The sequence below is a fragment of the Monodon monoceros genome, unplaced genomic scaffold, assembly GCF_005190385.1.
Source record: "Monodon monoceros isolate NGI ecotype Baffin Bay Population unplaced genomic scaffold, NGI_Narwhal_1 Super_Scaffold_9, whole genome shotgun sequence".
In the NCBI taxonomy this organism is placed as follows: Eukaryota; Metazoa; Chordata; class Mammalia; order Artiodactyla; family Monodontidae; genus Monodon; species Monodon monoceros.
Genome location: NW_021703786.1, coordinates 12362903 through 12387774, shown reverse-complemented (window position 1 = coordinate 12387774; position 24872 = coordinate 12362903). Strand labels below are relative to the sequence as shown.

The following is a 24872-nucleotide window of genomic DNA, read 5'->3' as shown; positions in this document are numbered from 1 at the left end:
TATGGGGTGGGGGAGGGAGATTTTAAAAGAATCAGAGCTATCAATATATTTTATATTATTTTGGCATCAATGTCAGTAATCATTCATTGTAAGGTAAAATATAATACAGACAGCATATTGAAAAAGAGTTTCTTAAGCCTGATTGTGCTACCTATCAACTTGAATTTCTTTTTTTTTTTTAACTTCAATTTCTTACAAGTATCATTCTAGAAAGAGAGTTTTGGTTTATAAGAAGGATGGGTTTATTAGTTTCCAAGTCTGTTGTAAGCATCAAGCATCTGCTTTTACAGTTATTTTAATAAAAAATTTTTTAAAAAAGGATTGATTTTCAGAAGGTTTATATATTACTTCGAGAATCATCCACAGGGCTTCCCTGGTGGCACAGTGGCTTGAGAGTCCGCCTGCCGATGTAGGGGACACGGGTTCGCGCCCCGGTCCGGGAAGATCCCACATGCCGTGGAGCGGCTGGGCCCGTGAGCCATGGCCGCTGAGCCTGCGCGTCCAGAGCCTGTGCTCCGCAACGGGAGAGGCCACAACAGTGAGAGGCCCGCGTACCGCAAAAAAAACCCAAAAAAACAAAAAACAAAAAAACAAAACACGAATCATTCACAGACTCTATTCTTTACCATATATCAAATATTATGGTAATAATTTTTCATGTCAATCAAAGGTAAGTGCTTCTCATTATTGAAAAGGTTTGCCTTTTATGGCATACTGCACCTTTAAGCATAATACAGAATGCACAGTTATCAGCTCTCACAAGGGATACCATTTCTGTGCAACAATACCAAGATCCCAGTTGGCTGACAAGTTAGGAAATGTATATAAACACCATGTGGTGACCCACTTTTCTTATGTCCTTTGTATTGCTGGGACTTAGCCTTTTTCTTCTGTTTTGATGAACCTGATTGGCTTTCTCTTGATGCTGAAAAATAAAAGAGAAAATTGATATCAAATAATTGCTTACAACTCTAGGTACAACTTAGATGAACTATCTTCACCAAAATCATGACGTTTATAAAAGTACACAATGCTTTGAAAATAAGGGTACTTGTTCCTGCAAAACCATGAAGCTCAACACCAGACAGGTTCCATTATTTATTCAATAAGCACTTATTATATATCAATAAATTTTAGCCTATAACTTTAAACTCATTAAAGGAAGTCTAGCTTAATTTGGTGAGTGCTCTTAATGTTGTGTTTCTATAGTCATTAAGCAACTGACTATTGAGTTCACACTGCCATGCTACACATGGTCTGATTCTGTGATATTGTTGTTGAGTCTTAAGATCTTACCTGGCAACCAATCAGACATAGGTATATTCTTGTCCTGTGAGCTCACAAGATGATTTATGTGAGATAGTCCTCGGGGAACTGCTGAGTTTTACAAAAGGACACCTTTTGTGTATACCAACTTACACTGTGATGCTGGAGGCTGTAGTTGATATCCAGTTAATTGACACCACCCTACAGGATAGAGGTCAGGGGATTCACAGTCTACCCACTGATCATATTCTTCTTCCCATCCATCAAAATGTATCCTCAAGAGACGATGAATAATTCGAGTTACTGTGGCTACACATATTAATCGTGGCTCCATGAGATCTACTGCTTCTAATTTCATTCCTACACGAAATCCGTGATTTGGAACATCCTAACATGGAGAAGCAAAATATTAACACTGGTGAAAAGAAGAATGTATAACTCTACTAACACTAAGAAAGCCAAAAGAGAAGTAACATAACCAATTAACAATTTAGACCAAAAAAATCCCAAATAATTAATTATTGAAACATATGAAGGTGAAGCATATAAGAACTAGTTAGGAAATGTATTCATTCCTATTTTACTCAGATTAAAAATGAAACAAAGTTTGCAAACAAGCTTCAATGCCTATGTAAAGGAAATATGTACATCGTTTTACTAATATATATTTGTTTATATTAATCTCCACTAAGAAATTCTAACATAAGGCAAAGACATTTTGATCAACAATGATTTGCATTTGTGAAGCATCAAAAAAAATCCACGTAAGTATTATGCTATCTTTTAAATTTACCTTATTAAATAGTTTTACTGGTGCTGCAATGGAGCCAGTTTCCCTGAGGTAGTCAAACCATTTAAAAGGAAGTTTTGTGTAACCTGAAAAACATAACTGGTTTAACTAGGAGTTCACCTAAAATTAGTGTAATATTAAAATGTAGACATAAAGTAATTCAGTGCACACCACAATCACAAGTGCTAATGCTGTACAGTACAATAGTTCCTCCCTGTTACATGGATATTCTTCTTTTTTAGGCAGAAACAGGTGCGCCCACTTATTCTAATGCCAAAGTAACTCTCCTCTCCTCAGTGTATAAGAACTACAGACTTTTGCTTTTCAATCCTAGGCTTAGAACAGTCTAATATTTAATATTTTTTCAGTAGTATTTTTCTTTCTTTGTAAGAAAGAACACTGGCTGGGCAAATACTATTTTTATAGTCTTCTGTTTGGCTTTTCTCCTTCGTAAGAGAAAAATCCAAGGCTCAGATATTGAAATTAGGAAAGTCACTGGTTAAGCCATATGAGCTATTTAAGGGTATGTAATCTTTTAAAAAGTCACATAGTAATCATTTCTATTTTTTAATTTTTTTTGGCCACACCGCTTGGCTTGTGGGATCTTACTTCCCCGACCAGGGATCGAACCAGGGCCTCGGCAGTGAAAGTCCCGAGTCCTAACCACTGGACCGGCAGGGAATTATTCCCTCATATGGTAATCTAAAGATGAAAACTTGCTTTCTCTCAAAGGCTAAAGTACCTATTTTTTTAAAAAGTTCATGTATGCAGTAGCTCTTTGAGCCTACATCAACATCTCAACAGGGCTTGAGAATACCAATTCTTATTATAAAATGTACAGATGCTAAGGGAAAATTCTACACCAATGTAATTTATTAAAGCTACTTAGGATATAGTTCTTTATGTTTTCAGAGCACCCCCCAGCTCTTGTTATGTACGCATATGTTTATATATACGTATACACACATACTATATTTTCATACAGCAAGAAATCTAGGGCTGTGGTAAATGTTGTAAACAGGTACCATGTGAAAGGAAAGCAAGGACGAAAACCCAGTGTATATATTAGGAAGAAGTACCTCTGGGTGGAGTAAGTTCAATCATGTTAATTTCACAGAAACCAACAGGGAAAATAGAAGGGGAGGTTGCATGATAACAGAACCAGTCAGATCCATCGGCTGCTTCTGAGCCATCGATCCCAATCATCAGGAATCCATCAGCCAGCACCTTTTAAATTAACAGAATTCCAAGTATTTTAAATTAGGTACCCACAATGTTCACTGCAGCACTATTTACAATAGCCAGGACATGGAAGCAACCTAAATGTCCACTGACAGATGAATGGATAAAGAAGTTGTGGTGGCACATATATACAATGGAATATTACTCAGCCATAAAAAGGAACAAAACTGAGTTATTTGTAGTGAGGTGGATGGACCTAGAGTCTGTCATACACAATGAAGTAAGTCAGAGAGAGGAAAACAAATACCGGATGCTAATGCACATATATGGAAAAAAAATGGTACTGATGAACCTAGTGGCAGGTCAGGAATAAAGACGCAGACGTAGAGGATGGACTTCAGGACATGGAGGTGGGGAGAAGGGGAAGCTGGGACGAAGAGAGAGAGTAGCAGTGACATATATAGTCAGGAATAAAGACGCAGACGTAGAGGATGGACTTCAGGACATGGAGGTGGGGAGAAGGGGAAGCTGGGACGAAGAGAGAGAGTAGCAGTGACATATATACACTACCAAATGTAAAATGGATGGCTAGTGGGAGGCAGCTGCATAGCACAGGGAGATCAGCTCGGTGCTTTGTGACCACCTAGAGGGGTGGGAGGCTGAAGAGGGCGGGGATATGGGGATATATGTATACATATAGCTGATTCACTTTGTTGTACAGCAGAAACACAACATTGTAAAGCAATTATACCCCAATAAAGATGTAAAAAAACAAATTAGGTACCACTATTATAAAAATGATTCTTTAAGTGACATTCTATTACATAAAGGTCTCTTAAAAGTGAAAAATGTTTCTTTATTTAATTACCTTAAATAACTGAAATTATAATGAAAAAAAGCTGTGTAAGTTCTAGTGTGTACCAGAAATCACAGCATGGTTCCATAGAAGTGATTTCAGAGGTCTAGGGAAAACAGTGCCTCTGCCAGTGGTCAAGGCTGTCTGCCGCTGTGGCAGTGGCACGTGAAAGTGGGCTGAGTGCTCTTCTACGATTTAACTATCTAGTCTCAGCTAAGCTTTAAATCCTACTCAGTTATTTCCTTCTGATTTACCACATAGAGAAGTTTTTCTAAACCTTTTCCACCTTCCTCAAGCTCCAACTTTACCTCTCTCATGCTCTGGATGATCGTGCTCCTCTATCACAGAAACTATGTGAGGGGCCTCACAGTCCATCCTTTGCACCTCAAATTGTTGTAAGTAGTAGTCCTTTCTTTGCCCCTCAAGACAAACTTCTCCATCTTGACCTACTGTCACTGGTACCTTGCTCCTCAAACACCATCTCTTATACTCTAACGTCTCCCAATTCCCATTACATTAAAAATATTTTATTTTGAAACAGTTCAAACTTACAGAAAAGATACAAGAATAATACAATGAATTCCTATATACTCTTCACCCAGAGACTCAATGCAAGTTATATACTATGTAACTCCTTGAAGTCTGACTTCTGTCCTGACCCTACTAAACTGCTAAATTCACCGATGACCTCCGAGTTTGTCAAATCCAGTGCCTTTTTCCCAACACTTCAGCCTCCCTTACAGTATTCCATACCAGTTGACTACTCAATTTTTTGAAAAATTTATTCCCATAGTCTCATTACATTACAGTCTACTGGTCCATCTTCTCACCTCTGTGTTCATTCCTTCACATTATTTTGGTGGCCACCCTTTCACCTCCATCTCTTGTTTCTGATCTTAGCCCTTTTCTTTTGTTTTCATGATGGCATCCACTCTTCAATGGTTGACTTTTATGCCAACAATTTCTCAAGTTTTATCATGAGTTTGTCGCCCTCCCAGTGTCCCAGTCCTGCATTTTACCCGCATGCTGAACATATTCTCTGGGAGTTAGTACAGGGCATCAAACCACAACTTCCTTCTCCTGCTCCTTTCAAAGGCAAGCAATCACTGGGTCCCCACAGCTCTCCCTAAACATTCAGTCCCTTTATCCTTGCCATTAACTAACTCTCTCCTCATTATGTTGTTTGATATCATTGCTTTCAGCCTTCCTCTATGGACATCTCCCCTCTTACACAGTTAAACTTTCCTTTGGTATGACCTCTGTTCATTCCAGAAACCTTTACCAACTTCTCCTGTTCATAAAGAAAACTCAGACAGCCTGACCAAGCATTAAAGACTGCATAATCTAATTCCACATCATCTTTTTGTCTTTGCCTGCAGATTCCTTTCTCCTAGTTATTTCTACTATATTGGATATGTACACTAACTTTCTCTTCAACCTTAACAGCTCTAAGACCTCTGGAAAGGACTACCTCCACTCACATGGGATTCTTTTCTCCCTTTCTAAATACAGCTGACTGGATCAGGGGTTAGTATTCAACCTTCAGAGGACCAGGCCAAAGGCTGGGCTCAGTTGTTTAGATTCTCTCTCAGTAATTAGAATTAACAGACACAGAGATAGTAGTCAAGCCATCGGTTGGAGCTGGCACTGAAAGGTTGTGATACAGACAGGGACGGGCTACCATGTGCAGACTGAGTGAGCAGCATACCAACAGAGAAAGAGTGAAAGAAGAGTGGTGCAGACACAGAGCATAGGTGGAATAAAGAGACCCCCGAGAGGTGGAGGATAACACTAAGTTCATGCCTTCCCAGGTCTCATCCCTGTGTCCTTGCATGTCTGTGAGTGTGCCCATTGCAACCTTAGAGTAACTTTCCTAGAGCTCACTTGAGTGGGTTTCTGTTCCTTATAAACAAAAAGCCCGGTCCAGAATATTCAAAGCAACTTGTCTGATGTGTAATGTGTGCGAACCGCTCTCCATTTCCGAAACGTGGCCTGTACTTTCCACTCTTGATGCTTTTGTGCATATTCACTTTCCATGGCACAGTTTCCTCCTGCATCTCTGCTTGGCAGAGTTTTTCCCATCCTTCAAGACAAAGTTTTCAAATGTCCTCTCTTCCATAAAGCTTTCCCTGATTCCTCTGAGAAGATGTGACCTCTTCTTTATTTGAATTCCAACAGTACTTGTACCTTTCTTAAATCATAGTTGATCTTGTATGTTAAACTTATTTTCATACATCTTATCTCGTTCTACAAGACTGTAAGCTTCTTAAAGTCCAAACCAAACCTAGCATGGCAAGAATTCATAAAGTATGTTCTAAGTGAAGCTGGGTATTCTACTCGCTGGACACTTATTTTCCTTTCACATAGAGCATGGCGCTGGTTCCCAAACCTGGCTGATTTCCAGAATTACCGAGAGAACTTTTTATTTTCTTTATTTTTTAAACAAATACAGATATCTGGGCAATAATTCTTGTGATTCTGATTGAGTAGGTCTGGAGTAGGTCATGGAAATCTATGTTTTAAATAGTACCAGGTGGTCTGGATCACTAGTCAGGTGAAGAAGAAGAACAAGGGTTTGGAGCCTGTCTGGTCTAGCTGTGTGACCTGAACACAAGTGTCTGGGACATGGCAGCCATCACAACTGTTTTTAATTCTTCTGGCTTAAGGCTTAAAACTGTGTTGAAATGCAAATCACAATTTAGTTACACCTTTATGTAAGCAGATTCTGGATCAATGGTTCTTAACCTTGGTTGTACCTGAGAATCACCTGGGGACTTAAAAAAAAAAACAAAAAACCAATGCTAGGGTCCCAAACCAGACTGATTAAATCAGAATGGGGGTGCAGGGTCAGGGAAGAGGCCTAGTCAATGGTATTTTTTTTGTTCCCCAGGAGATTCTGATGCCTACTGAGAATTGAGAACCACTCTTCTCCATCTTTTTATAAAAACAGTTTCAGAAGACAGAAGAAAAGAGAAAAGAAGAAGTAAAGTACTACTAAAAGGGAAAAAAAAAAAAAGCACACAAAGGAAACATAGGAAACTGAAGATAAACTTGGCCTTGTTACAAATTCTGTGCTGGACAAGCTTTGACCAGGAAGTAAGTTAAATAAATATTCCTCCTCTAACTTAAGGATATACTTCCATAAAATAAAGGTAGCAGACTCAAGATAACAATCTTGACAACAAGATATATAAAAAGAAAAGCCCCTAAGAGAATTCAAATTTATTTTGAAATTACTAGTAACGTTCTCCCCAGTGAAGATGCAGATGCACACATTTTATGTCAAAATGACTACGTTAGGGGCCTCCTTCTCCTATTACCTTAAACCTAGCTCCTACAACTGCGTTTCTATATTTTAAAACCTATTCTCTTACCTTTCTAATGGTCGCAACACATATTGTGGAAAGATTTAATGGGTCTATAGCTTCCAATTTCATTCCTTCCTTGAACCATTCCCCACTCTGGTCTACTTCTTTTACCTAAAGAATTACATGAAAGTACATCTACTGTCACAAGTGTTAACAGTTTAATAATTAAAATAATACCAAGTTGAAGAAGTTTACCAGATGAAAATACCAAGTGTCTTCTCCTACCTACCTAATATTATAACTCAAACTTCCACTAGGGAATAGAGAGAATTCAGGCAAATAGAATTGAAGAATAATTATAATCAACAGTTGTGACACATATGGATTACAAGGCCTTAATCCTTTTAGGTGAACATACGTAATTACGATTTCCATAATATTAGGAAAAAACCCACAACCCTATTTCAAACCTAATTTACAAATGAGAGTTCTTATAAAAACTTCTTACCTTAGCAAATAAATGTGGTGGTGTATCAAAATGTCCATCCTGTTTCTTTGTAATATCTACAAGGAAAAGTTACATACTAATCTGTCAGCATTTGTGGGAAGACCAAAAACCACGTTTCTTTGAAGGTTTCAAACTCACAAGGTATGTATACTCTAAAACATGGCAAAAATACATGCCTTCTACATTTATGGTGAATAATATTCTTTAAAAGTCTTTCTCTCTTTAGAGTACATGTGCTGTTAAATACATTCAGCCAATCAGAATGCTGGAAATTCCCTAGTTAGGGAATTACAACTTTAGAAAGTACGTTTTAATGTGTTTACTATTAAGTCTAACCATATTTAATTTCACTATTTCAACTAAAATTGAATGGAAAGGGAAAGGCTATCTTCAGTTCTTTCAAACAGGCTGGATAAAAAAGTGTAAGAAAACAAATGTAGCTGTGACCAAAAGTGCATTATTTTTTACTTGAGCACAAATGGAAGGAATAAAAAGGAACTGTTAGGACATTAATATCCTGGTGTGAAACTTTCCTAATTAAGGTAGAATAAGCAGCCCCGGCAACTAGTTTTGATCTATGCTATTCTGCAGAGAAAAATAACCAAGTAGTACAATTTAGCCTCAATGGTATTTTCAACAGGAGTTCTTGTGACAGGTGCTTACCAGATCTTTTGAATCGATGGCCTATGCTTCGAGACCAACCGATATGATGGATTAATGGGCTGTGCATATGGCACCAGAAGTCATCTGTTCTATCTTCACTCTCTTCATACACTAGTCTTAATCTTCCTCCAATTACACTTTCCACCACTGCCACTCGTGTTCGACACAAATGCCTCTTGTCAACCACTTCTACTCTCATGCAAGGTTTGAAAGGATACTGCATGCTCTCTGAAACCTTGAAAGAAAAGCAGAACTGTTGGGAATTCATGACAAAGGTCTACAAATAATTTTAATATTGTACTATAAAAATACCGAGCGCACTCGATAGTTAACATAGGTCATCTGACTCACTAATTGAAACAATTCCTTAAAAAACTTCGAAGTTATTCCATTTTTTAGAGTTCTCATTTGCCACTTCAGTCCTTTCTAAGATCCTGTCTTTACCTTTTGTGAGAAATCGGGAGGAAGTGTTTTGGCACCAGTAAGTCGTTTCACTAGAAAAGCTTTCCAGTTTGTATACTTATGCTGAATAGCTAAAACAAAAGAAATAACCAGTTACACTTTAGCAAAGAATAGAATTGCTTCATAAACTGTTTGTTAAAATAAAAAAAGTAACAAATTTCCCTGCAATTAAAGTTCTCAAGAAGAGTAACAAAAATAGGGAAAATAAGCATGTCTTACTAGCAAGTAAGTTACTTGAAACCAAAAAAACATTATTTTAATTTCTATGTCACTTTAACGTTACTAAGTGTAAAACTGCATTAAAGTGCAAATACTCTATAGTAAGGGTAAAGAAGCTACTCACTTCTGGGAGGGACAAGAGGTTTTCCACTGGCTGCACACCAACCAACTGGATGGATATCAGAACCACATATATTGCACCAGAAGTCCAGACCAGAGTCATTTTCAAATCCTTCATATCTTAAAAGGGCATTGTAGCCTGAAACCAACAAAGCAATTGCCGCATAATAAGAAAACCACATGAAATAAAACAGGATAGAGTTGCTGGTAGTGGTTGTCAAATGTCAGTGAGCATCTGAAACAGATTCACGTGCAGGGCTTGTGAACAGACACATAGCTGGGCCTCACACCCCAGAGATCCAGATTCAGTAGATCTTGGGTGAGCCTGAGAATCTTCATTTATAACACGTTCCCAGAGGCTGCTGTCACTAATGGTATAGGTGAAACTTTGAGAACTATCTGAACAATGTCATTAGTTTAACTGTTTTCAGAGCATGGCCTACTCCTCTGAATATATTTCAACTTGACCCATAGTTTCTTAAATTCTAGAAAAGAAATTCTCAGTGAAAAGAGGGGTGGGAAAGTTCTATTAGAATGTGTAGTTTTGGAAATAAAGAAGACTGTGGTAAGTTAGTATAACCTTGTTAAGTCACAGAAATCCAGTTAAAGTACATTTCAAAGAAACTGCTTTATCCAAGTGATCAGGTGACCAAATTATTATTGGATAATTTGGATGTGGCTCCTTTAGGAGCCTAAACTTTTCTGTCTTGTTTATTTGGAAATAAGATTTGAAAATGCGAGGTCAAAAAGTTCCGTAAACACAAATAAAAGTATGTGAAATCACTTAAAATCTATTTGTACTAAACAAATCGGAAGAATTACTTCCTGAAAAGAACAAATAGTATATGATATATATTGTTTATAATTTAATAAACCTTGTATTGATAATAGATTAAGGTTTAATTTAAGGCCTTTAGTGGAATAAAAAAGGCCCGATAAACTTGTATTTCAGGCTGGGAGCTAAGTTCAGTCAGCATTTTCATGTGTTAATATTTATGATGAAAATTTATAGCATTAAACTTTTAGTTTTAAAATTCTATAATTCACAGAACAACTCATGACTTTGCTAACTGTTGCTGATTCTGGGTTCATGATCAATATCAGGCTCACTTCTAAAATGTCATTAAAGGGGCTTAAAATGAGATATAAGTTGCAATTAGATAAAACAGAAATGTAAAACCAGATGGAAGATAGAAATAATTCTTGGATATTAAATACATGGATCTTTAGAGCCATTTAAATGCAACTGATTTAAACATCAAGCAAAAAAATATATACTGCTGTTTTCAATTAAGGTGTAGAGCATAATACAAGCATTTAGAGAATGCTTATATAGCTGGGGAAATGTTTCAAGGAAAAGGTGAGAACTGAACTGGGTTAAATACGGTAAGTGAGAGAGTGAGAGTGAGTAAAGGCATGGAGGTGACACAGAACATGATGTATGAGAGAGGAGGAAAACGAATCTCACAAGAACAGATCATTTATGTTGGGGAACAATAAAAAATCTTGTCAGTGGTGTGTGGTGAAACGCATCAATAGCTGTAAATGCTGACCATCCCGATCCTTTAAGGACAAAGAAGCCATTAAAGACAGAAAGATGGAATTGAGATCATTTTTAGGTAAATTAAGTCTATCAGCAGTACATAGGGAGCAATACACAGGGTGTATGGGGGAGAATGGCTGGAGATAAGCCTAGAAAGAGTAGGAGTAAGATACCTCTACCAGTAATCTCAGGACAACTTTTATCATCTGAGCGGCTGCTCCCCCTCTGAAGCACTAGTGTCCTACGGCACCACTCACTAAGCACCTTGTGTTAAAACGTATTCAATATTTAGCAGATGTGAGCTCGCTGAAAAAAACAAATCTTATACGTCTGCATGTCAACTGCCCACGGTGTCTAACACAGCAGACACCTAATGCATTTACTTCATGAGCAACAATGTAATAAGGGCTGGGGTACTTGGAAGAGGTGGGAATGAAGAAAAAGGTAGTACCCAAAATAGACGAAATTTTCACCACTAGTTTACTTCTCATATTATGGACCATATCACTATTTTTTAGTACTTCGACTTTTTTGTTACTTTCCAAAGCATCTCCCTCTATCAGGGGCTGGTAAACTATATATGGCCCACAGATCTGGCCTACTGCCTGATGTTTTTTAGTTTGCCATCTAAGAATGGTTTTTACATTTTTAAATAGCTGAGAAAAAAATCAGAGGTAAAATAATATTTTATGACACGTAACAATAAATAAAGTTTTACTGGAACACAGTCATGCCTATTCATTTACGTACTGCTTCGGCTGCCTCTATGCTATGATGGTAGAGTTAAATGGTTGTGACAGAGACTGCATTGCTCACAAAGCTGAAAATATTTACTGTCTGGTCTTTTACAGAAAAAAATTTGCTAACCTCTGCCCTACATCACACTTATCTGGCAATACTTGAAAATTTACAAATATGCTTTCTCATAAGTTACAAATATAATTGACATTTTTAAAGTAAATTATTACACATGCTTTTCACCTGCTAATTTTACAATCCCAGCAATCCAGAAGACTTTGGTAGGTAGGCTGCAGTCTGTATTGGGAACTTCTACTCTCACATTTTCTGAGATATCACCCCAGCAGGTCCCCATAGGTGCCTGTCATATAAAAATTATTAAATTATCATCTTATTAAATAAAGCCTAAAACACATCATTCAAAATTAAGCACTACCATCAATCATGGAAACATTAAACTAAAAATACCGTTGAATTCATTCATTTTTCTCTAAAAATATAATTGGTATTCCCTGTGTCACAGAATTCTATTTGGAAAAAGCCGATGTCAGGGACAAGCTCAAGATGAAGAGAATTCACATATATTAGAATAGATCCATGTCGAGTTCAAAATTCAAAACTGCCCTAAAACAAGACTTGAGCAGCAATTTTTGCAAAATCCAAATTACAAACTTGACAGTAGGTTTCAAAGGAAAAAGCTGATTTAAGAAATTCATTATTTTTAATATGAACTGAATGAATGTACTTTACCTTAACCTCTAATTTTAAAAGATCTGGTCAAAGAGCAGAAAGAAAGATAATTCCAATCAGCAACGTGGTTTCAGAAACATAGAGAAACAAAACTTAGTTATCTATATTTTCAACTTCAGTTAAATTCATAGAATAGAAATATAGTCTGTTACAACTGACCTGTGGCAAAAGCACCAGATAACGTTATTAAAAAGGTGGAGTGGAAGAGTTTTTGGAGAATCATACCATGGTAAATTGTTAAATAATTTATTATTCCAAAATTTCTCATGCAGGAATTAACATAAACAAAGAGAAAACTTTCAGTGTTAGATCTGGTAATCAATGGCCTCCACGCAAATGGTTAAGATGGGGACTCAGAAAACCTATTAAATGAATACCATGAAGGGATTTTCCAAAATCTAATATGTTTCCAAATTACAATTTCCATTATATTTTAATCCTTAAATTTGAGGCAGTTTACAATTATTTGGAATTTAGCAATGGTTAACTAAACCAAATAAATGAATATAGGAATTTAAATGCTGATAATACCAAACAGTTTCTGCGGTCCTTGATAATCAGCTCCTCGTTAAATACAATTTAGAACCTTGATCACAGAAAAAAGGGTTAGGTAAGGTTATAAAAGACCTGATAATATGAACAAATCAGGAAAAGACAAAATAGCTTCAAAGCTAAAAGATGACTAAACAAAGATATCCAAGAGTCACACAAACGAGTCCATCTGAACACTGGGCAAATGTCTTCCATGCAAGGCTGCTCACACTTGGGTGGATGCTAACCCAACAGGATTAGCTTAAAACAGTACTCAACCCTTATGCTCTCGATAGTTTAAGGAATTTCTGAAGGAGAGGAAGAAAATGTCAAACAACACTGAACTAGGATAAGTCTAGAAACCAAACACAGAATCAACTTACGGCTATTTTTTAAAGTAGCAAGCAATGAATATACTTCAATCACTTGGAGACAGTGGCCTATCTCAACTATTTGTAATTCTGGAAGGATACACATAACTATCTTCCCGAGCTGTGCAAAAAAATAATACATCTATTATGACTACCTCTTTCTGCTTTTTTTAAATTGAAAGAATGGACTCTTCAGGTTCTGCTATCTCCCCCTATATCATTCTAGACTGTAGGGCCATCCCTATTGCCAGCAGATATGATTAGAAAAGGAGAGGCTGGAAAGAAGATAGGTAACAGATCAAGCTACCATATATTAACACAAAGACCATGTGTTAATTTCTGTGAGGATGAACCAATTAGAGCAGACAGATGCAGTGAAATGTATGCATTAAATTAAGGTAGGATATCCATTCCTCTTTGTTTGGCTGCCAAATCTTGTGGAATGGGCTTTATTTTTCACTGAGAAGGAAGAAGCATGGTTATGCTGACAAGTTGTGTGTTAGGTGGGCACACTGTTAAATGAATTTGGCATACAGGACTGACTCCCTTTTGAGCTAGATGTGACAATGTCATACTGACTTTTTTTTTAAGTCTTAACAATTGTTTGGAGAAAATAACTTCTGGTCACATTTTACTAAAGAGAATGTGTCAATATGCTCACTTAGAAAATAAAGTTAATGCTCACTTTAGTGGGGGATGTTATGTTTTGCTCCCTACAGTCTGGATTGGTATAGGAGAAAGTAGCAGAAAGTGACATTTGTTCTTGCCTGTAAGGTTGTGGTTCTGCTAGGCCCTCTTAAACCAATCCATATGGTTCACTCTAAGAAAAAAAATGAAGAAACAAAAACAAAAACAAAAACGAGCACCACAGTCATTGCATAGTATGTGCTCAATGTGTTGAAATAATAAAGTCATTTCATAGATATATCTGCCCTTTTGTTTAAAATGAATACTCTTAAGTGTGGAAGACTAAATGACCCAGGGCTTGAGAGCCATCTTCATCCAAGTCATCTGTCTTCTCTTGCTGGCAGGAGGGATACCTCTGAAAGTCTGGATTGGCATAGCATGAACTAGCAGAACCATAATTTACAGGTAACAACAAATTTACCTTCCAGACTCAGGACGAGAGGTCCACCTCAGGTTCCTCCCAAACCAAGAAGATCTGCTTCACCACTTCCTGCTCCAGGGCCACTCGTGAGGGCTATCTGGGAGCGACTCTCCTTCCCTGCAAGGTACGCTGTCATCAGGTCCTGCAGGACATGGCCAGATCCAAATGTTGAGGGCTCCCCAACACAAATATATGATAACCTCCACCTGACTGTCTATCTGTAAGAAAGTAATTGGGTGGGATTCTTACTTTTCTGTGCTTTAAGAATATTCCCAGATAGTCCAACAGCTCAGATGGCTAGTATTTAGACTCTCAGAGGGCTGACACACTGTACATGTGATGCTTTATGGGAGAAATACAGATTTCCCTCCACAGAGCTGACAACCTACAACTTTTGATAATCACAACCTCCGGCAGTGACAAAGAATTTAAGTGGGCAGAAGTTAGCCTTCAGGTTGCACATAGGTAACTATTATTGATCCTAATAATGATATGGCAAATATACAAAAAGCCACCATTAAAATACTTCGACTAATAGGCATTATGATGACTAAAATGAACCTAGTAGAGAAAAGACAGACTATTATTTGGCCAAAAAGGGGAGAAAACATTATAGGAAATTAACGAGAAAGAAATTAGAACTCCTAAGTATTATTTGCTAGAACTGATAGGAAGTAGAAACAGAAAAAATAATCGATCCCTCTTTCCCTAGAAAGTCCACTCACCTTTTGATTTGATAACACAATCTATTGGGTTGGCCAAAAAGTTCGTTCAGTTTTTCCATAAGATGGCTCTAGTAGCCCTTAGTTGTCTTTAACTTCATTTGAAACAATTTTGTTAGACTGTATTGTGACAGCTGTCGTATCAGTGTGCACTTAAAAAAAAAAAACTTATCAAAACTGGTGAATTTTTGTGTAGCCATTTTAATATTGAAGATGGAAGAAAAAAAGCAAAATTTTCAGCGTTATCATGCTTTATTATTTCAAGAAAGGTAAAAACGCAACTAAAACGCAAAAAAAGATTTGTGCAGTGTATGGAGGAGGTGCTGTGACTGATGGAACGTGTCAGTGGTTTGCGAAGTTTTGTGCTGGAGATTTCTTGCTGGATGATGCTCCACGGTCAGGTAGACCAGTTGAAGTTGACAGCGATCAAACTGAGACATTAACTGAGAACAATCAACACTATGCCACGCGGGAGATAGCCAACATACTCAAAATATCCAAATCAAGCATTGAAAATCATTTGCACCAGCTTGGTTATGTTAATCGCTTTGGTGTTTGGGTTCCACGTAAGTTAAGTGAAAAAAACCTTCTTAACCGTATTTCTGCATGGGATTCTCTACTGAAATGTAATGAAAACGTTCCATTTTTAAAACAAATTGTGATGGGTGATGAAAAGTGGACACTGTACAATAATGTTGAATGGAAGAGATCATGGGGCAAGCGAAATGAACCACCACCAACCACACCAAAGGCCGGTCTTCAACCAAAGAAGGTGATGCCGTGTACATGGTGGGAACGGAAGGGAGTCCTCTATTATGAGCTCCTTCCGGAAAGCCAAAAGATTAATTCCAACAAGGACTGCTCCCAATTAGACCAACTGGAAGCAGCACTTTGCATCGGCAAAGCATCCGGAATTAGTCAACAGAAAATGCATAACCTTCCATCAGGATAATACAAGACCACGTGTTTCTTTGATGACCAGGCAAAAACTGTTACAGCTTGGCTGGGAAGTTCTGATTCATCCGCCGTATTCACCAGACATTGCACCTTTGGATTTCTACTTACTTCGGTCTTTACAAAATTCTCTTAATGGAAATAATTTCAATTCCCTGGAAGACTAAAAGGTACCTGGAACAGTTCTTTGCTCAATAAGATAAAGCTTTGGGAAGATGGAATTATGAAGCTGCCTGAAAAAATGGCAAAAAGTAGTGGAACAAAAGAGTGAATATGTTGTTCAATAAAGTTCTTGGTGAAAATGAAAAATGTGTGTTCTTATTTTTACTTAAAAACCGAAGGAACTTTTTGGCCATCCCAATACGTTTTGGGGTGGTGGTAGCAGGGGGATAGGGAGTACAAGGAAAGTTCAAAAGTAAAATGGGATGTCTGGGGTGAAAGTAAGATTAAGAATGAGGGAATGCTAGTGTATGTAAAAAGAGACAGGAAGCAGTGGTTACTAATTTGAAAGGCATAAACAGCCCATAATTTAAAAAAACATATCAAATGAAAATAATCTAGATTATTCAGGCCTTCCTTAAAACAGGTGAGTTTTATTATATCAGAGTCCACTGCTTTCCTGCAGAGAATCTATTTTGTGGCAACACTCATAATAGCTAAACTGGATGGAGTACTAACAAGTACCAGAAACTAATTTAAGTCTTATTTCCATTAGAAAGAAGTTTTGCAATCTAGGATTGACATACTGAAGATTCTAACTTTAGTTAAAATGGATGTGAAATCACATTTATTTTCAATTTTCAATCGAGTTACGTATGCATGGTTAAGGCTAGGGAAAAAAACAAAGAATAATTTTATTTGAAAGAGATTATTTTAGTAATAAATACAGACCTGAGAAATAAATCATGAGTTTTACTATAAGCTACTGTTACCGCACATACACAAACAAAAAGGTTTCTGTTATTGTCCTTAAAATCCAAAAATATACTTGTAATATGTGTTGCAAAGAAATATGGATAACCTTATCCCCTTCAAAATAGCTGGCATACAGGTCTGGTACCAAAGAGAGGATTAGAAAACATCACGTAGGGCTTCCCTGGTGGTGTAGTGGTTGAGAGTCCACCTGCCAATACAGGGGACACGGGTTCGTGCCCTGGTCCGGGAGGATCCCACATGCCGCGGAGCGGCTGGGCCCGTGAGCCATGGCCGCTGAGCCTGCGCGTCCGGAGCCTGTGCTCCGCAACGGGAGAGGCCACAGCAGTGAGAGGCCCGCGTACCGCGAAAAAAACCCAAACAAACCAGAAAACATCATGTAAGCAATACAAGGTGATATCTGTGGAGAAAGGATGAAACAGCACAGTTAAACGCAGCTTTAAAGTTATGGCACGCACGTGTGCAAAGGACCTTTTTAAAGAATACCTAACGACAACTATTTTCAAGGGAGAAGAAGGTAGGATGATTACATTTCTGGTTTGGCAATGACAGTATCAACAAGACACCAGAGTATATGGTCCAGGTGCCAAACAAAAGACATCTGAAGTCTGTAAATACATAACTAAAGGAATATGATTTTAGCTTTTTATGATTCACGTACATTTGATATTAGCACATTTTGGCCTGTGCTGTAATGCTTAGGAAAGACATATTCTACTTGATTTTTTTTTTTGGCCACGCCATGTGGCTTGTGGGATCTCCGTTCTCTGACCAGGGATTGAACCCGGGCCAAGGCAGTGAAAGCCCGGAATTCTAATCACTAGGCCACCATGGAACTCTCTGTACTTGATTTTATAAGGCAAATAATGGGGAACAGAAGTGCTTCTATTTAAAAGACTATAATATTAAAAAAATTAAGAATGCTTTAAAGCTAAATGTTCTGCATACACAGAACAACTCTCTTGGGTTCAAACATAAATTGTCAATAGGAGAACATAGTCTGTGAATTTCATTAACGTAGAGTACCTAACTGGCATGTGATACTGCAGTAGTATTTTGGAGATTGTTCCACAGTTAGTAAAGATAAGGCTAAAAGGTACTTTTAGAAGCTGTGAAATAAAAAAATGTATGTATTAGTCTCTGGCCCTGCTCCTGGCACAGAGGTCTTAACAGCCTTCGCCATTATCTAAGTGATAAAAGAGTACTAGAGGTATCTTTTGTTTTAATATTTGATCTTTGACCCTAATTCCAAGACACAGACCTCCTAAATCCTTTGGAATTTCTTGGGTGATAAGAGTGTCTTTTGTTCTAATGAGGCAACTCTTTGTGGGCCCCTAGATAGCTTCAGGATGGGAGCTGGTCACCACATAGATCAAACTATGATTAGAAGCTTGGAACTTTCAGCCCCATCACGCATCCTCCAGGAAAGGGAGAGGGGTTAGAGACTGAGTTAATGACCTATTATGCCTATGTGATGAAGCCTCCATAAAAATCCCAATACACAGGATTTGGAGAGCTTCTGGGTTGGTGGATAAGTAAAGGTGCTAGGAGAGTGGTGCACCTCGGAGGGTATGGAAATTATGCCCCTTCTCATATACCTTGCCCTACACATCTCTTCATCTGACTGTTCATCTCTTTTATTATATCCTTAATAATGAAACAGTAAACCTAAGTGTTTCCCTGAATTCTGCGAGCCATTCTAGCAAATTATCAAACCCAAGGAAGGAGCATGGGAACTCTGATTTACAGCTATCTGTCAGAAGTAGAGGTGACAATGTGGGATTTGCAACTGGTGTCTGAAGTAGGGGCAGTCTTGTGGGACTGAGTCCGTAAGCGTGGGATCTGATGCTAACTCCCGACAGACAGTGTCAGAATTGAACTAAACTGTAGGACACCCAAGCTGGTGTCAGAGAAATGCTTGATATGCGGAAACCCACACATCTGGTATCAGCAGCACTGTGTGGTCGAGTTGTGTAAGTAAAGGGGGAGCACAGGAGGGTTTTCCTATAGGGGCTTAATTCAAAACTATGTTAAAACCCGAACAAATAAGAAAAACTGCGTGAGAAAAAGCAGGTTAAAGCCCAAAGTTGAAAATTTCAATCCAGCTACTGAAAAATGTAGCAAGAGTTTCTTCATTTATAATAAGAGATGGAGTAGAGGAGCTAGATGATTTTTAAGATAACTTACAGCTTTGTGACCATATGATTTAGGATTAATTAAAAATGATACTACCTAACACCTGAAACCAACACAAGATTGTAAATAAACTATACTCCAATAAAAATTTTTTAAAAAATGGTATTAACCTAATTCAGTGGTTTCCAACCTCAGAGACTGTCAAAGAAGGGAAAGCCAAGTGTCAGGGGCCAAGGCTCTAGCCATACCACCCTACTCTTGCCAGACCAATCAGTATAACTTCCCCTATGTTAGCTATGTTTATTAGGGAAAGCGGGAATCGTAATGCTTTAAAAAAAAAGTCTGAAAACTACCACCTAGATGAAATGAAAGTTGCATCAGATATACAGCAATCATAATATACAGGTTTCTAAGTAGACATACTTAATGACAACTGGGCTCCATTTACACTGATAATTATAAAAAATGTCAAACACTGTTGTAACAGTGATTAAGTATAAACCATTATGCACAATTACAGCAATATTCAAAGAGAATATTGTCCTATGATATACTTTGCAGAAACTTCCCAGAAATTTAAAGACAGACCATGGAAAAGAGGAATTCTACTGAAATTCTATGGTTTAAGAACTAATCACTATCATTTTTAAGTGCTGGAAAATATATTTACCTGGGGTACCTACTGCAGAAGAGGTTGAGTTACCTTAAAGAAGCAAGGCAGTCAAAGCTGTGACACCAGCCCCACCCCCAAATCCTGGTTCAACCAGAACAGCTCTGTTTCCGTGTACACATTGAATTTTTTTTTGTTTGTTTTTTTTGGCGGTGCCAGTGCCTTGCAAGCCGCGTGATCTAAGTTCCCCGACCAGGGATGGAACCTGGGTCCCAGCAGTGAAAGCGCCGAGTCCTAACCACTGGACTGCCAGGGAATTCCCACAGATAGAATGTGTTAAAAACTTATGCTTGAAAAAAGAATCCCCTAGGCTTCCCTGGTGGTGCAGTGGTTGAGAGTCTGCCTGCCGATGCAGGGGACATGGGTTCGTGCCCCAGTTCGGGAAGATCCCACATGCCGCGGAGTGGCTGGGCCCGTGAGCCATGGCCGCTGAGCCTGCGCGTCCGGAGTCTGTGCTCCGCAACGGGAGAGGCCACAACAGTGAGAGGCCCGCGTACCGGAAAAAAAAAAAAAAGAATCCCCTAGGAGCAGGGAAAGGCTCCCAACCTGCGCTCAAGTTGGAGACAACGCAGGTGTAGAGTGTGGAGGAAGAGGCCCCACAGATGAACCAGTGTTAGAGCAGGCGTCAAGTGTTAGAAGGTTAGAAGACTGACGATTCAAGGCAGGACCTTGTGCTTGCAGCTGCTCCTGGCAATAGGTTTTCTAAAGCTAAAGCCAGTAATTCTCCTTGGAGACCCCAAAAACTATCTAAGGGGGAGAACCATGAAGAGTCAACTCTAAAGGACAAAAATCAAGTACAGCACAAAGTCTGACCTCCTAAACCAAATGACTTCAAATAAAAATGCTGGTTAAGGCAACAAAGCAAACTCATTTCGTACTAAAGTATATTAAGACATTAGCAGTATAAAATGTTTCCTATTTCGTAAGGAGAAGGCAGTAAAGAAAGATGAGTGGAGCAGGCAGGCACTGGGTGACAGATGCCTTGCTTCTGAACGAGAAACAGGAGGTCCCACAGTATCATTATTAATCATACAGCTAAGGCTAGCTGCTCTATTCTATATGATAGAACACTTTAATCTTAAAAAAGCAAAGTCAAAAAAAATCTGTTTCATTATAATAGAGATTTTCTTGCAAAGAACTTTAACATAGTATTACTATTCAAAGATACGGACATGAAATAAAATATTATACTTTTGGGACTTTGAAATGCTATTTTTAAAAATATCCTGACTACTTATATAAAATAGCTGAACATGGCTTGTGATATTAAAACCTAAAAAACCAAAATATTAAAATAAAGATAGGAAAAGAGATAAAGGATACTCAGAAGGAGACAACAGACAAATGTCCCAGGAATCTGGGATGAAAGAGTTATTATAACTGAGAATTTAATCTAATTCTTATCTTCTTAGTACCAAAAAGAACTATCTCAAGAGAGGAGAGTTAAAGACTTGCTTTGTAATTCTCATGAAAGCTGCTGTTGCCATGTATTTAATGTATCTCATAAATGTGACACTACTATCAACACTACAGTAAAATATATCAGCTACTGTATACTAAGGTAAAGTATCTAAGATTCCACTTAGGCTGATTCAGATGGTCAGCATGCCACCAACTAAGGGCTTAACACCTGGACTTTTAAGAAAGAAAACTTAGCAAATGAATGAATTTGGCTTTAATTCATATTTCTGCCACTGAATTAATATGTTTGGCCTTGATCAACATCCTTTATTGGACACGAATGAATTAAAATTCATTTGGATTTCCACAGCAAGAACTCAAGCTCAGTTTTGTTCACATGCTATTATTTAACAGTAAAGCCCTAAGTTAACAATTTGTGTACAAGTGTACACAAAATTTCGTTCATTAACTTTCTAAATTCTCTTTCCTTCTTATACATGGTCAGTAGCAGATAGAACCTTTAAATATAAATTAAGCTTACAGTAAGGTTAAAAAAAGTATTGAAGAGAATTAATCAGATAACTGAATCAAAAGGAATGAAATCAAAAGGAAAGAATTTATCATTAGATACATTTTAAACATAACTCTCAATTACTTCAGATGTTCTGTGACACTACTTGTTAAAAAGAACATCTCCCAACAGATCACTTCAGCCCACGATACTGTATTACTAACAGTTCCTTCTTTGTTTTTGTGATTTTACATTTGAGACAAAACAAAACTAGAAGATCCTTCCTCTTCTCAATTATTAGGTCAAATCACAAAAATTTAGGTAACATATACAATGCATGGTTTCTATGAGGTTGAACCATATGACTTTGCCAATATACAACTATTTTTGATGCACAAAACCAGCAATTTTATATGGTTCAACTTAATACGAAAATCGGATGAGACTAGTGGCTTTCCCCGTTTGAAACAATTTCAACTTGCAATGTCTTTATAGGAACCTTTTACTTATAAAACTTAGAGAAGTTATGTAACTATTCATAGTACAATAATTAATAAAAAAAGAAACATTTCCATTACAATGTATAAAATAAAGACCTTCTAAGGATAAGATGATTAAATGCCATTGTGCCTTCAGATTTAAACAATGACTAAGCATTTCAACATAAACTGAGAAATTCCATACTCACATGTTTAAAGCAGGTAACTGGAGCTGCTATAAAGCTATTGCTACTGATGTAGTTACCCCAGCTGAAACCTTCCACGGAGACTGCTACTGAAATAAAATAAATTTAGATATATTACAGTTCTCAAATTTGTAAGAAGGCTATTATTTTAAAATGTGAAATGACATAAATTTATCACCTCTAAAGAAAGTTTCTTCTATAAAGACAAAACTTCTCTAAATAAACATGAACTTTAGCATATATCATATTTGCAAACAAAGAGCAGTTTAACTCTTCTATATACAACATATGCTCCTTGGGAAGTGAGGCAAGAGCTCTCCAGTTATAAGAAACAAAGAACAGCAGAGAGCAGATACCTTCAGGATAACAAATGCTGTTCTGGCTGCTCTTGTGTTTTATTCCCACGCAGCTATTACCGTGCACTTCAATGAGATTGCTATCCAGTATCCACCACCTAATAGCACCATAACTTGCGAACACTATTCTATTCTAGAATAATTTACTGAAACCAAAACCACTACCAGGAAGCCCAGTGTCATAATGTGCAAATACAGTACACAAATAGCTTAGTTAACAGAATCCAAAATTAAAATGTTATTAATTAAAACTAGATGAATCAGTACCAAATATTTCACCTCCACTACATTCACCCATATTACCTGATTTAGTCTTTGCTTGATTTTGCAAGGTAGCTTGATACTGAGCATATGCAGCTAGTTTAGCAACTAAAGGTTGTTTCTGAAGAACTTTTGCTTTCTTTGTTGGAGGCTTACCCTAAAACAAGAAGAGTTAAGTAAATAGGATTCTTTCTCATCCTCCCACCCCCAAATCTGAAAACTAACTTGATTGCATACTACTCATTCTGCTTAAGTAAACATCGAGGGTTTAGAAAATTATTAAAGCAGAGGAAACATACAAGGAATTTTAACATGAGAAATGTTTTCTGGAGTTCTGCTACAATGTAGATACGTAATATGGGTAGCAGAGCTGGCACAGACTAAAATAGCAATATGCAAATTAATATGTTAATAAAAAATTATATCCCATAAGATGTTAAAATATAGGCTGTGGTGGATAATTCATTCCTTCTTGTACTAGATAAAACCAGTGGTTATTCACTCATGCAGGTTGCCAAGCATTGCTATTCATATAAGAAAAGATAATTTAATGTTTAAAGAGCAAGTGACTGAGGTTTATACCTTTAGCGCTAACGCAAAAGATCAATGACAAAATGATCATGGGCCAAATTCAGTGTGACAAACTGCCATCCATTTGGGTACAGACCATTGCTCAGGATCTTTAGGTACTGTCTATCTGAAATATAGAAATACATCTAAGTGATGTATTTCCTTAATCTGGGGAATTTAAATAATCCTCTCAGTGCTATGTAATGATCACAATAAGGTAAAGAAGAATATGAAAAATGTGATCATTCAAATAAAATATATTACAAATATCAGTTACGTGATGCCTTTAAAAAGTAGTTTATATGCTACAATAGTAATAACTTAGTCAAATGGTCAAATCTCCAGTCATTTTGTAGGCACTGACGTGCATTTACAGAAAGATGATTTGCCTTTTGTATTATGAATTTTTCCAAAAAGTTAGTTGGATTAACCAAATACACTTGGTCAAGGTATCAAATGGGTTACAATCAAAAATACAAACCAAAGATGATGGAAAAATAAAACCAAAGGGTAAATCATTCCCCCTCCCAACACTGAAAGTTTCTACTTTGATGTTAATTCCAAAGAAAATCAGGGGGAAAAATGGCTTCAATTCATATATATCTAAAGATGTTTATTACATCTATACTTATTTAGAAAAAAGACACAAACAAGTCATAGTTTATTTTGGATAGTATGCCTTCTCTATTTATAACAGCTACTCAATTTTATAGAATGAACATATTTCTTTAAAATGTGGGGTATAAAATGATAACTGGCCAATTGGGCAAAGGTGAAGTGCAACGAATCACAATCAAATGACAGATAAACAGTGAAAGCCATAGAAATAACAGATATAAAGAATAAGAAGGTTTCTGTACCGTTACCTGAAGTCTGGCCAAAATGCTTGCCTTCTTGGAGTTTGACGAGTAACTTCTTGAACATGAAACACTGCAGAAACGCTTTGTTTTAGAGTAAAAAGCATCTCGCACACCAACCATCCCACACATTTCGCAGGTAGCTAATTAACAAAAACATTGGTGTTATGATCATATAATAAAACCAATTTTCATCTAACAGTTTAATAATTTCTCCAATTATCTAAAGGTTTTAATTTAAAAAATTTCTTTAAAGCAGATAGAAAATTTCTTCTATCTGATACATAAATGATATAAAAACCTAATAAAAGGTAGGGGAAAGACTGGAATGATACCACAGCCACAGGCTCCAGAAGGTCTGACAGTAGCTTAAGGTCTGAAAGGGCTTTAAAAAGGGTCAA

At 37.2% G+C, this 24872-nt stretch overlaps 1 protein-coding gene across 10 annotated transcripts in view; it reads right to left on the bottom strand.

Moving 5' to 3' along the window:
* Positions 1–24872, bottom strand: part of MBTD1 (mbt domain containing 1) — a 69879-nt gene that overhangs the window by 12124 nt on the left and 32883 nt on the right. For 5 of the 10 annotated variants that reach the window (XM_029211038.1, XM_029211037.1, XM_029211031.1 and 2 more), the window contains 13 exons: positions 24475–24614; positions 23087–23201; positions 22431–22516; positions 11899–12016; positions 9379–9513; positions 9018–9106; positions 8574–8808; positions 7911–7966; positions 7469–7573; positions 3136–3283; positions 2060–2142; positions 1420–1654; positions 848–925 (listed from right to left, as the gene is read on the bottom strand). In XM_029211038.1, the coding sequence (XP_029066871.1) occupies positions 848–925; positions 1420–1654; positions 2060–2142; positions 3136–3283; positions 7469–7573; positions 7911–7966; positions 8574–8808; positions 9018–9106; positions 9379–9513; positions 11899–12016; positions 22431–22516; positions 23087–23201; positions 24475–24614 (1623 nt within the window). The remainder of the gene's footprint in view (positions 1–847; positions 926–1419; positions 1655–2059; positions 2143–3135; positions 3284–7468; positions 7574–7910; positions 7967–8573; positions 8809–9017; positions 9107–9378; positions 9514–11898; positions 12017–22430; positions 22517–23086; positions 23202–24474; positions 24615–24872) is intronic. The other 5 variants (XM_029211040.1, XM_029211034.1, XM_029211032.1 and 2 more) reach the window with 4 other exon arrangements.